Below are 14,402 nucleotides of genomic sequence, written 5' to 3' on the forward strand. Positions count from 1 at the left end.
GATATTGATTTAAGTACCATAATCCTCTCTCATTCAATCATCCAAAGGAACCACTGTATTTTAGCAATAAAATAGCCATTCCATATTTAACAGTAGCATGGTGAGTGATAATGGTTCCAAGATAAAATAATTATCTATGAATTGCAGTCTCAAATCATTCAGCAAGGTGCCAAATGATGAATAAGTGTCAACTGGGGAGTGTTTTAAGAACATACTTTATAGTTATAGAAATGAACATGTGCCCCAAAATACATGGAATCTAGAACAATAATTGTCAGCTTTTGCCTTTGTAAAAAAACTAACTGCATGAGTTATTTTATGTAACCTCCTATAACGTCAATAACTGAATCAAAACAAAAAATAATGCTAATCATTACTAAAAATACAGAGATTGAAAAATATGGTTTGCCTCTTTTATACCTACAACTCCATATAATTTCTTCACAGAGAAAGCAAATATTTTAACTTTCTCTGGACAGTCAATCTTTCACAGGGTTGCTGACATACTAAACTTGGTTAACGGAATCAAATGTCCCTGTTAGGTCCACAAACACAGCACATAAATCATGATGCTATTTTTGAAACTTTTTGACATCGACCTTTCGTATGACTTTCCTGTCTGCTCTGAAATAGTGGACATACTATTTCCTTGTACAGAAATTAATCTTTAGGAAAAGTTTTTATATTTTGAGATGCCTAATGAGAAGTTTAATGATCTCGAGATTAATATGTGCTACTATCTTTTCAATAGTAGATCAGAATATATGGCATTTGTTTTTGTTTTTGTTTTTTGTACATGGGAAAACTGGTGGTATATATTCTTTCCACTAGATCAAATGAATATTATATTTATATTTGGTATCTTAAAACTAAGGTGAGAAGTTACTTAACCTTCTTTCCTTATAGGGATGCCTCTACACATTCCTTGACGTATTATTAAATGCACGGATTCTTATAAGGCAGCCCTTTTCATCTTGTATAACTACAAGCTATAAAGTTTTTCCTTATGCTGAATGAAAACTTGTTTCACTCTAATTTTTAGTCAGTGATCCAAATTCTGCCTTCTGAAGCTATGCAGATTAAGTCTAATTCCCATTTCCTGGGGAAAGTCCTCAAATATCTAAAGAACACAATTATTTCCTAAATCTTTTTTCAATCTAAATACCTTTTTTTCCCAAGCTAAACAGCTAACAACTCTGGTTACTCAGAATTTCTCTTAAAATAGAGATTATTAATTTTGCAAATGTATTTAACGTACTTCCTTCCTTGATCTTGATCTTGTACAAATGAATCTGTAGTCAAGTAAGAACTCCTATTTCACAGAAGTTGCTACTATGTGTCATTTCCTTTGCTCTTTCCCTTAAACACTAGAATATAAACTCCTAGAGGGCAATGTTCACACATTCCTCATCATTATTCTCCCAGCACCCACCACAGTGCCTGAACTTTGGAAATACTTATTAACAAATGCCTCAAGGATGAATAAACAAGTGAGCCTACCTAAGTTCAAAACCTATTCTATTAATTTCATCTCGTTAATTGTAGCTCATAGTTCCACCTGCCAGGCTCTTTTTGATTCTTGACCACCATTCAACACAGTAGGTAAAACTTCTAGCTTTACGTCATCTGAATATTTGATAGATCTCATCCAAATCACTGATAAAGATTTTGAACATGACAGGGTCAAGCACAAACCCTATGCCTCATCATTGGAGACATCTCTAGAACTTATTCGAGGTCATGCTGTTCAGCAACTTCTAACTTCTGTTACCTGATTACCACTTGGCCCATATTTTCAACCATGTTTGTGAGGATATAATGAAACATTCTATCAAATGCCTATTTAAACAAACCAGAGTTTGAACCATAGATCTAACCCTTATAGGCTTATGACTTAAGCAAATTATATAATTTCTCTCAGCATCAGTTCATCAACTGTATTAGAAGGAATAATCCTGTCTGTCTCATAAATTTACTGTAAGAATAAATGAGAAAAGATCTATCTACAGTGGCAAGCCCTGGTTCTGGTACATATATAAGGTTGGACACATGGTAGCTGTTACCATTTTTACTAAATTTGACATATGATTTATCACACTGTCTGATGAATTTGAAATTATACTGAGATTCAGGGACCTAGAGTCTCAGATATTATATAATAGTAACTCTAGCAATTAGTTTGATATGTTTTATTTTGAGGGAACCTATTCTGATTCCTAATAAGCACTGTTTATGCTACACTGGAGATTGAAATCAATCTGTTTCTTATATTCTACAATACTTTCCTTTATAAAACCTGGAATGACATTTCACTGCTTTCCATCCTGTGACAAATTTCATATTTTCATGATTTTGCAAATATTTTTCATAGATGGCTCTTAATCACACTGCAAATTCTATCAGTATTCTAGGGTATAATTCACGTGGACCTTCAAATCAAACTCATTTAATCAGCTAAAAGTGTGATTACTCTCTCTCACAATCTCCAGGTACCATTCTGCAGTGGATTTGAAACCCGAGTCTAATGCTTTTTAGCCAAGGCTCTGTAAGTTAAATTTTTTTAGGATTAATTTTCAGAGTTATAATGAAATGCTAATAATTCCTATCTTGGTAAGAGGTCAGATAGATTAAATAAGATAAGGTTTATAAAACACCTTAAATACAGTAGATTACAGTTATGAGATTATTTACTGAGGATATAGCTAATTGATTACCACAGATACTGACAGTGTTACAGACAACAGGGCAGATCAATGATAGAGATTTATTTTATCCTTTTCATTTTAAAATAAGAATTGTGATAGAGTGAAAATAATATTTTCACAAACTATTTGGTCTTGAGAAGTTATTTGCACTAGCTGGGACTTCAATTTTCCCACGTAAAATATAGGAGAAATAATATTGACTATAGAGCTATAGTGATAAATGAGAATATATATGTTTATAAATAAATATAGGCATAGATGTATGTGTTATATAAACTATGAAAATTCTATCTATCTATCTATGTGATTGTGTGTGTGTGTGTGTGTGTGTGTGTGTGTGTACTGATTAGTATTAATTCACCTACCTCTTCTCCCCCTTCTGGCTTGGGGTTCAATATCATGTAGGTTTTACTCCTCCATTCTGAAGAAAATTTTCCTTAAGGGGTAATGGTCACTGAGCTATTGGTAATAACATGCCTATGTGTAGGATTTATTAGCACCTACAAAGAAGCAACAGCTCTCTTGTGTCATGAGGAATTATGAAGAGAATAGTTACAAAATGATGTGGGTTTTATTTAACAGTTGAAATGCCTAGCCTGTGAAGTTTTCTATAGTTTTGTTTCTTCTCTACCCCTTATTTTTGAAGAAAGGAATAAAGAAAAAAAAGTGAGAAAATCTAGTATAGCGCTGGATGTAACAGTGGTTTTTTACATTAATTTTTGATTATTTATCATCCGATTGGTTCTTAGACTATAAATAGTGGCCAACATGTATGGTAATGATCATCTTTATCATCATCAATCATCATAGCTATCACTTCTACTATAGAGCTTATCATGTGCTAATTAATGTTCTAAGCCTTTTATCTAGTATTTCACTGAATCCATAGAAAAACTCTATGAGTAGGTACTATTCTTATCCTCATTTTATAAATGAGGACATTAAGACACCACTGAGGCTAAATAAATTGACTAGGCCCACACAGCCCGAAATGGATGAAGCCAGGATTTGAATCAAGGCAGTCTGACCAGAGTCATGCTTATAACCACTATACCGACACAGAGGGCATCGCACTGTGTAGTGGATATGATATTAAACTGGGAAACACAGTACAAACAGTAAAGAAATCAGTATGCTTCAGTTGCCTCAGTTATAGCATCGGAGTAATAATAGCTATTTTCTATTTGCCTCATGGGGCTGTTTCAAAGATAAACAAAGTTGTCTAAATTCAGAAGTTATAAGTTCCCTGAAGGAAAATATAAAAATTCAGAGCACAGCAATTTATACTAGCTGTGCATGTTTGATGCACCTATGTATTTATTTTTTACTTCATCTAGGGATATCTCAGAAAACAGACCTCTAATAAGGATCCTTAAGGCACAAAAATAGATATAATAGCCTATTGGTCAAAACAGGACAATATAATGACAGCAACTTTTTATCCTAAATAAAAATGAAATTAAACTGTATATTTTGTGAATGCTTCTAAATTATTCATATGGAGTGACATTACTATTAAAAATTCCAGCAATGACTGCATAAGAAAGAAAAATGCATTTAATTCTCACTTAAGAATGCATAAGTTAACCACCTCCTTGAAATTATCTATTCAATTTTACAAGCCAGTAGATTGGTGAAAAAAATGCTACACTTAAACCAAATCATGATTATTTCAAGAATTCAAGGATGGGTAAGACCTTCACTTCCACTCCAGTCCTCACAAATAAGCATATGATAAATTTCCATATTCTGTCTTGATTGAAAGAAGATATCTTTAAGAAGTCAGGAATAAAAAGAAGTTTTCTTGGGCTTCCCTGGTGGCGCAGTGGTTGAGAATCTGCCTGCCAATGCAGGGGACACGGGTTCGAGCCCTGGTCTGGGAGGATCCCACATGCCACGGAGCAACTGGGCCCGTGAGCCACAATTACTGAGCCTGCGCGTCTGGAGCGTGTGCTCCGCAACAAGAGAGGCCGCGATGGTGAGAGGCCCGCGCACCGCAATGAAGAGTGGTCCCCACTTGCCACAACTAGAGAAAGCCCTTGCAGAGAAACGAAGACCCAACACAGCCATAAATAAATAAATAAATAAATAAAAGAACGTGAATTTCTAAAAAAAAAAAGAAGTTTTCTTAACACGATAAAAAATATTTACCTTAAACTAATCACCAGCATCATACTTTGTGGTGAAAGACCTGAGGCTTTTGTATTAAAATCAGGAATAAGATAGGAAGCTGACTACCCTCCTATTTAACATTTTTTGGGAGACTTAATCAATGCAAAAAATGAAATTATTATACTAGACATAGCTCTGGCAAGGAAGACACAATTATAGTTATTGCAAATATTATTGTTGTAAATATAAAAATAACTGAAAGAATCAAGCAAGAAACTTCTAGAACTAGAAAAAAAGTGGCTGGATATCAAACACATGTAAAAAATATATTTTGTCAATATTTACCAGTAATGACCAGATAATAAATACACTGAAAGAAAAAAATGTAATGTTCACCATTAAAAAGAAAATGTAAGATAAATGGCAATAATTTTAACATAACAAATGCATAGCCCATACGGACAATATTAAAAACTGTGAGACATAAAATGTTTGAATAGAGAAGAGTATCATTTCTGGGTTTAGGGAGGATAGCTGAATAGTGTAAAGATAGCAATTCTTTACAAACAGGTTTAATGCATTTTCAATAAAAATTCCAGTAATTTTTTTTGGGAAGAGATTAAAATAGTGAATCAAAATGTCATTTGGAAGAATATATAAGTACATCAAGTTAAGAAAATTAGGAAAAGAAGAGTAGTAAAGGGTCTTGCTTTACCAGAATTTATAACGTACTATAAAATGAAGGTAATCAGAACATTATAATAGGAAATAAAAGGTAAGCAGAAAAGAATAGATGATCCTTTAAACATATCTTAAAATGAACAAAACAAATGTGTATGTATTCAGATACCATGATGTGTCAAGGAGAAAAGGAAATATTAACAAATAAATGTTTCTTTAAAGTAACATATTGAGGAAAAATTATCTCCCCACATTATAATAAATTCTGGAAAGATTAAAGAGTTGGATCTAAAATTTAATCATAGAAATAATGGTAAATATTGTGAGATCTCAGTATAGATATTGAAAGTCATTGCCTGGGTGAGATCTCCATGAGAATGAGTGTAGTCAGACAAGCAAATTGCTCCAAGGATTGAATCCTAGGAATACCAGTGTATTGATTTCAGGTAATGAGGAGAAAACAGCAAAGAGGACTGAGAAGGAGCAGCCATCTAGCTTGAAAAACCCTAGAATATCATGTCCAGAAAAGTAAACTGAACAAAAGCTTTGAGAGGAATGGCTGATTCAGAGGAGCAAATGCTGCTGATAAATCAAGTACAACGAAGAGCTGAACACTAGTCGTTGGTATGCATACAGTGGTGGAGGAAAAGCCTGATTTTAGTAGTTCAAGGGAGAATGGTAGGAGAGAAATTGTAGACAAGAGTATAAACTGTTCTCTATGTGAAAGGAGAGGAATGAAGTGGTAAAAATCAAGAGGGGAAGTGGAGTCAAGAGAGATTTATTTATTTGTTTATTTATGTTTTTTAAGATAGAAGAAGTACCAAAAAGTGATTCAGAAGGGAGGGGAGAATAGGCATGGCCAGAGTGATGTCCTTGAATCAGAGTGATGTCCTTGAGTGGGAGGGCGGGCTGGGATCTAGAGCATAGGTGGCAGAGTTGGTCTTTTCTACAAACAAGAACAGTTCATCCAAATTGGTGGAAAAACCAGAGTAATTGCACACAGATGCAGAAAGGTAGGTGCATGTGTTAGTGGGAGCTTGGGTTAGTTCTCTTCTGATTGTTTCTAACTTCTCAGTGAAATAAGAAGAAACAAGGTCATCAACTGAAAGTAAGGATGGAAATGGGTCTGGGAAGGGTTTGGGATTTGAAGAGGGATGAGAAGGTATGAAATTATCACGCAGGAATGTGAGAGAGGCACTGGACTGGAGAAACGTGGCATGATGGAAGAGCAGCACAAAGGTTCCCTTTGAAGTGAGTGATAGTGAACATACAGTGAGACTAGTCAGCAGAGTCGACTATTTTCCACAGCCGCATTCAGATTAGAAGGCATAGGTATTGGAGGAGTAGGATTTAACCAGAGTTGGAATTCACTGAGTAAACATAAGTAAAGGAGTGGTAATAAGAGAAATGAACATTACAAGGCAGTGATATTAAAGAAGGGTCATCGGACTTCCCTGGTGGTGCAGTGCTTAAGAATCCGCCTGCCAATGCAGGGGACATGGGTTTGATCCCTGGTCCAGGAAGATCCCACATGACGCAGAGCAACTAAGCCCGTGTGCCACAACTACTGAGCCTGTGCTCTAGAGCCTACAAGCCACAACTACTGAGCCTGTGTGCTGCAACTACTGAAGCCCACGCGCCTGGAGCCCGTGCTCTGCAACGAGAGAAGCCACCGCAATGAGAAGCCTGCACTCTGCACTCTCCGCAACTAGAGAAAGCCTGTGCACAGCAACGAAGATCCAACGCAGCCAAAAAAAAAAAAAAGGGTCATGAATATTAAGCTGGTTAAGAAAGTGAGGGCATGAGAAACATAAGGAATGATAAAGATGTGAGCGTCGATGATGAGACAAAATGTTGACATTGAAGTACTAAGAAGAAGTGAACTGGAAAGAAAAGAAACGGTGGTCAAAGGAGAGGATAGTTGACATTGAGACTATAGAGGCACTCAGTTCCTGGTAATGACAAGTTCTCAGACAGGCTCATGGAGTGAGGACAAGACATGGGAAGAGTCCATTTCATGGGCATCAAAATCACCAGGAATTATGATAGGAGTGGTGCTAGAGTGGATGGCAATGATACAAAGGAAACATCTTCAAGGAATGAGGTGGGTGACCTGAGGGGTAGTAAATAGTTTCAACAAGCAGGTGTAGTGGGCAAATGGATGGAGACCTGAGATTCAAAGCTAGGTGTTGTTACAGAAGAGAAAACAAGGATGACCTGAAAGTGGCAATGAGGAGCAGGGCCACTGCCCCACCCTCAGGCTCAGGGGAATGAAGAGTGTGAGAAAAAACAGTGGCTTCCACTTGAGAGCACTGCCAGGGGAGTAGTGTGTTGGGAAACCAGGTTTCAGTCTGAGCAAATAAAGAGGACCTCAAAAGAAGAGGGAGATTACGTAGGGGATTTTGCTGATGTCTGGTCATGAGTTCCACAAGGCTCCATGAAAGAGTTTCAGAAGATGAGGAGAGGTGGGAAATGAGTTCAGCAGAGGAGACACCCAGAGTTGCGTGGGGACTAGAGTCTGGGGACCCTAAGTGGTGACACAGGGAACCTGAATTTCTCCACAGTCCTAATTGTTCCAGGGGTGACAGAGCAGGGTGTTAGCAGGAACGCAATAACAACAAAAAAATAAAAGCAGTCAAATTTTTTAAAGAAATGGTTAAATTATGGGATATCAAATCAAAGATAGTAAAGATTTTAGAGACTATTTAACAACATAATATGCTCATGATATGTACATTTTTTAAAATGCAGAACATAAAACTACACCTATGGTGTTATATAAATCTTCTTTATAAACACATACATAAAATTGGTGGGAAACACATAAAATATTAAATGTTTATCTTATGTTGAATTTTGGGTGACTTTTTTTTCCTTAACACTTTTCTATGATTTCCAAATTTCTTACAAAGAGCTTATTTTTATTTATAATCAGAAAAAAACCCTCATGTGATTTTTAAATAAATCGTTGTGTTGTCTGGTATTTGACTACGATGCTGTTGATAATAATATACTATTTCTTGACATGAGCAGTGGTTCTTCCAGTTATAACTCTTTAATTACTTTAAAAAATGCATAATATGGTAAATGTATTTTTTTCCCCACGTTCTGTTTCACACACACACACATTCAGTTAAGTCCCCTGCAGGTTAGCTGACCTCTGAACTCAGTATATGAATATGTGTGAAGAGAAATGAGCACATGGGCTTTGTTCAAGAAAGGCTCAGATGAATACCTGGCATATGGAGGTTTCAGGGTCACACAGGCTGCTGTGTCCATGACACTGACATGGAACACAGGTGCCCAGGGCTGGTCCAGGGGTACGGCCACCTGGCTCGGAACGCAGTCGATAAAATCCTGGCATGCATGCCTGAAAGAAAACGAAGCCAATTAGGACAGCCAACTTGGAAATCTTTCTTTAGGAACACTTGGGTTCTTCAGTAGTTAAAAAGAAGGATTTCTTTCCCCCCATCAGCGGTAAAGGCAACACCACTTAGAAACAATGAATGTCACTTTTGATTCCTAATGTGTATTCTGCCTGGTCCATAGAGTATACAAGCAGCATCTGTGTCATCAGACTTTAGCAAAGGAAAGCTGTCATTTGCAAATACCACTCAGCCTGGACAAACTTCAAATAGTCTTCTTTTTCTTGAAAAAGAAGTTTGTTTTTAAATAAAATTGTCATATGGACTAAAGAGAGAATTCCAATGTCCTTGACAACCTAAAATCTGCTTCCACTGTGCTTGATGGGTAACTAGGAAATGTCCAATGAGACTCAGAAAAAAATTAAATAAATAAAAAAGTGTCACGGTCGTGTTATTTATATCAGTATATTTTGAAGACTATAAAAGTAAGAAATTCAAAATAATAAAAGCTCTACATGTCTCGGGGATATTAGGCCACCAGTAAAATGTATCTTTCCTTGATCTAGTTTTTTCATTTTGCAATAAAAATCTGAGAGCAAACAGGAAACTGCTAGCAAAGCTGACATATGCAAAATCAAGACTTCCATCTTCATTCGGGTTTATTATGTAAATGTATCAAGAAACATCTCTGGCTCTTTGGAAGAAAGCCCATAGCTCTGAAGAGGGAATGAGAACAGTCTTGTGTTTTGGGCTCAGATCTCTTAGCGTGCAAAGCTGCTGCATTTATTAGCCATTGTTTGATTTACGAGTAAGGGATAGGAGTTAGTTTTCCAGATTCCACTGAAGATTATAAAGGGATATTAGCAATGTAAAAATTTTTTCACAGGATATTTTGCTCCCATTGATGAGAAAAGTGATTGCTGAATAAGCAGGGGAAAAAATAGTGAATTAAGAACTTCTTAATGCCTTTGCATCCTTTTGGTTCAGGACTAGGTCATCCAGAGTGGAGTATGTAGAGGCTCCTTAGAATAAAAACGATCAATAGTCAGCACTCTCCTTGTTTGTTTTGATTTGGATAATGTGAGAGTACTTCAACTAAGCATTTAAGAGTCTCTCTGCTTTTATCTCAGCGTATAAGAAATTCTAATGAGATTTAATAATATCCTGGATTTGAGCAAGCTGATAAAACTGGGAATAGTATTCAAAATATTTTGAGTCCTATTTGTCTTATAGTGGACCTAAGATATTTTAATAAGTTTATTCATATTCTTGAAAATCAAGGTTCATTTTTGCCATTGTTACCAAATAAGGTCTGGAAATTATGGCTGAGGAATTCATTTAAGCATAACTGAAGAAACAATCCAAGGCGTGTTTAAAAATGTTACATAGTATGGGTTGTTCCAGTTCTGGTGTGTGCTGACTGTAGAATAGAATTGGATTTGCTTTATATAGATTTCATCCTTGGATACTCATGTAATTATTGCTATTTTACTGGTGTATTTGCTTGGGGGGTGTGTGTGTGTCTTTAAAAATCACACAAATTGAGAGTTCCTAGCTCTACTTTTTGTATCAAACAAAAGTTTAAAAAAAAGTCTTAGAAGAAGAATAACATTAAGAAACGGTACTTTTCATTGAGGAATCATATGAAATTCAACGTTATGGACTGAAATCCGAAGGTGAGCACTGCAGGTGAAGTTTACACCCAGTTTCTCTTATTACTATGGCTCTTCTCTGGAAAGAGTAGGACAAAGTAGAAAAGCACTCCAGTGCGGGTAAAAGTCTGGGCTCCAAGTCAAGCCCTGTGTGGAAGCTTTTAGGCCTGTCTATGTGATTCTCAACCCTGGCGGCACATAGAATCGTCTGAGGAGCTTTAAATACGGATACTTGGCTCTGCCCCCAGAGATTCTAATATAATTAGTGGAGACTAGGGCCAGGGTTTGTTGTAAAACTCCCAGGAGGGTCTAATAAGCAGCCAGGATTGAGAGTCACTGGCACATTCCTCATTCCCTGCTGGGAATGTGTGTCTTTGAAGGGCGTACAGACTCTGGTACTGCAACATCAATGAATATGGAAGCCTTGATTTTACTAGTTCGTTTTGCCTGAGGGATACAGGCAAGTCGTTTGGTGTTGTTGAGATGTGGTTTCCTCATCCCACAAATGAGCAGATGTATTAACTCAGTTGATTTCTGAAGTTTCTACAGTTCTAAGACTCTAGATTAATTTTGTGTCCTTATAGATTAAACTTCTGAGTTAGGAAAAAAAAAAAAAAGAAAAAAAAAGAGAGAGAGAGACTATTCTGCCACACAAGAATTAGAAACTTCAAACACACTTTGTAAAGGAATGAGACATATTTATTTCTCTTTAATCTCCTCCTTTCGTGGACGCTGTTTGTATTTATTTTTTCCATTTTTCAAATATTTGAGGATGTTTTTCAAAATCAGACGTTTTTCTTGTCAGTCAACTGGGGCAAAATTCATGAGGATGATTATATTTGAGTTGGGAAAAAAAGAGCAAAGATAATAGCTACTTTTTAAAGTGCCGCCTAAAATTCTTTCTGGAACAAAATAAAGAATTACAGAAAAGCAAGTACATAAACACTGTCCTAATCTTATCCTTTTTTTTTTCCTAACTCAAACTTTTCCAAAGTTCTCTTCTTGCCTTGTGCTGAAATTATTCAGAGCTCAATTTTCTTCTGCTCTCCTTCCATCTTTAATTTGTTTTCATAATATGGTATCCCATCATAATGTTAGAATCAAATTGCACAAAAATGTGGGAGGGAGGAAAGAAGGGAATGGGAGACAAAGAGAGTACAGGGCCAACGGGCTCCAGGTGCCGGGTTACATAACGCAGAGTTTAACAATAAAAATAGATACTTGTGCTGTGGCCAGTAAAAACACTATCTTGTATCTTTACATGGGTTTTGCAATCAGACAATCCTAGGTTTAATTCCTGTTTCACCACTTACTACATATGACTTATGCAGGTTTTAAATGCTGTGGGCTGAAGCTTCCTCACATGCAATTTAAGGATGTTGTATAACTTACTAGTTGAGTATTAATGTAGCTAGGTTTTTTTTTTTTTTTTTTTTTTTTTTTTAAAGGATTTTCTTATTTATTTATTTATTTATTTATTTTTGGCTGTGTTGGGTCTTCGGTTCGTGCGAGGGCTTTCTCCAGTTGCGGCAAGCGGGGGCCACTCTTCATCGCGGTGCGGGGACCGCTCTTCATCGCGGTGCGCGGGCCTTTCTCTATCGCGGCCCCTCCCGTCACGGGGCACAGGCTCCAGACGCGCAGGCTCAGCAATTGTGGCTCACGGGCCCAGCTGCTCCGTGGCATGTGGGATCTTCCCAGACCAGGGCTCGAACCCGTGTCCCCTGCATTAGCAGGCAGATTCTCAACCACTGCGCCACCAGGGAAGCCCCTGTAGCTAGGTTTTTTGAATCAGACTTAGGTAGGTTCAGATTGCTGTTTTGCTGTTTTCCAACTGTGTGATAAAGGGCAGGTTTCCTAACCTGCCTGAGCTTCTATTTCCTCACCCGTAAAATGGGAATTATAATGTGCTCAATGATGTTGGTGTAAGTGTATTAGGGAATGCACTTGACATTGTGCAGGATACAGTAGGCACTCAATAAATGGTCAGTTTTGTGTGTTTTTTTAATAGGGTTGTTGGGAGGATTAAATGAGATGATGTGTGTGTAGTGCCTGAAATACAATAAATCAATATGGGTGTCTCTATTCCAGATGATTTTTTAGATATAGTCATCGAGAATACACTGAAAACAAAGGCAACAGTGATTGTTCTATACTGCATTGGGAAGCAAAATTACAATGTATGCCACTTACCCATACCATGTTCTTTAATATTTTAATGTATATGAAAAGAGTCTTTGGGTCTTCCATGTGCAACTGAAGTGGTAAAGAGCATCCCTAGAAATGTGCATGTGTAAGAAGAAAAGTCTAGTCTCACTATTTTGTCTTTTGAGTTTTATGAGTTGATAATAGGTACTGTTTGAGGATTTTTGTTTGAGGATTTAAAAAATTATTGTTGATAGCCAATTGACGGCTTGTGAGTGGTGATCCAGTACACACTAGCCATTCAACTGTGAGCCAGAAGCCCTATTAAAACATGATGGAAAGGGGAAACAAGATGAAATGAGCAAAATATCATTAGGAGATCACCTGTGAATTTCTGACTTCCATGATCTTATTGCAGAGAACCACACATTCAATATTGAATAGTTTCCATTTCTACATACAACCTAACCTGAGTTTAGGTCAGTTTAGGCAACAGTGTTAACCGAGACAACAGTGAGGAGTAGCTTAGGTAAAGTACGGTAAACTCAACGGCTCCCACACCAACAAATGTGGTGAGGAAATTGTGTTCTTTATTTGACTTCTAAAGGTAACCTAGTCTCTACTTCAAATCATAAATTATAATAAGTAGGCATTTCTAGAACTGACATTTTAAATGAACAGGGCTACAGTGTTATAACCCTACAGGTAATAGGCAAGGCTAAGTGTCTTCACAACTGGCTATATTTACAATGGCAACCAACACTTAATTTTGTTTCCTTGCAACCACATTTCTGGATAAAAACATGAAATGAGTAGCTTGTAAATGCAAATGTCTCTAGAATACCTTACATTTGGTGAAAATATTGTAAAGGAATTGCTTCGTGTATTCATGACCCAAAGCATATGTTACTAGAATGGGATGTATTATTTCAAAACTGTCCTTAGTTCTTGCTTTGATGATTAGATTTTATGCCTGAGTAATTACACTTTAGATTCAAGATGAATTATAAATAAGATGTATAATGGATTAGAGGCAATGGGTTGTGGAGAAAACCTCAGGTAGCTTATTATAAGAGATAGGTCTTTATCCCCTAATCTCTCCTCTAAGATATTACTGTAATTATTGTCTGTCAACAGGAGCTTAAGTGAAATTCACAGGACATAGGTGAAGCCACCAATGCAGATAATAGTTTATACGTGTTTCTAGTTTTTCTTGATTTTCTTCATGTATCATTGGCTTTATTTGTATTTGTATTGGCTAATTTATATTTTCATATAATGATGGAAAATTACTAAAATTAATGGGAAAGTATGTTTTAGAATATACTATTTAAAAAGCCTGCTGATCATAATAAGATGAATTTTAACATTTCAAATCTGGAATGGAAGGTAGACTGCATTAAAATAATTTGCTACTCTGCGAATATTTTTGTTCATAAGTGAAGAGTATTCTTTAAATAAATGCAGAAAAATATAGCTGTAGTAACTTTCTCTTCAAGATATCTAAGGTCAATCGACTGCTTAATATCTTGTATAGCAAAATAACATTGCAGAATTGGAGAATGTTAGAACTTCAAAACCCAACCTGTAATTTTACAGATTGGATAACTATATAATAACTAAGGCCTATAGCAATTAAGGCATTGACCAAGGTTACACAGTGAGACAGCAGTACAGCCAAACACTCCCTGGGATAAATAAAATTCCACCTCTTGTCTAGAAAAATCTCAAATTCAATCTTTCAT

The 14,402-nt window shown here is 36.4% G+C and overlaps 1 protein-coding gene across 1 annotated transcript in view; it reads right to left on the reverse strand.

The window, feature by feature from the left end:
• Nucleotides 1-14,402, reverse strand: part of LAMA2 (laminin subunit alpha 2) — a 646,015-nt gene that overhangs the window by 165,906 nt on the left and 465,707 nt on the right. Inside the window, exon 29 of the mRNA XM_007190832.3 lies at nucleotides 8,734-8,868. Coding sequence (XP_007190894.2) covers nucleotides 8,734-8,868 — 135 coding nt within the window. The remainder of the gene's footprint in view (nucleotides 1-8,733; nucleotides 8,869-14,402) is intronic.

Source organism: Balaenoptera acutorostrata, chromosome 14, assembly GCF_949987535.1.
Source record: "Balaenoptera acutorostrata chromosome 14, mBalAcu1.1, whole genome shotgun sequence".
In the NCBI taxonomy this organism is placed as follows: domain Eukaryota; kingdom Metazoa; phylum Chordata; class Mammalia; order Artiodactyla; family Balaenopteridae; genus Balaenoptera; species Balaenoptera acutorostrata.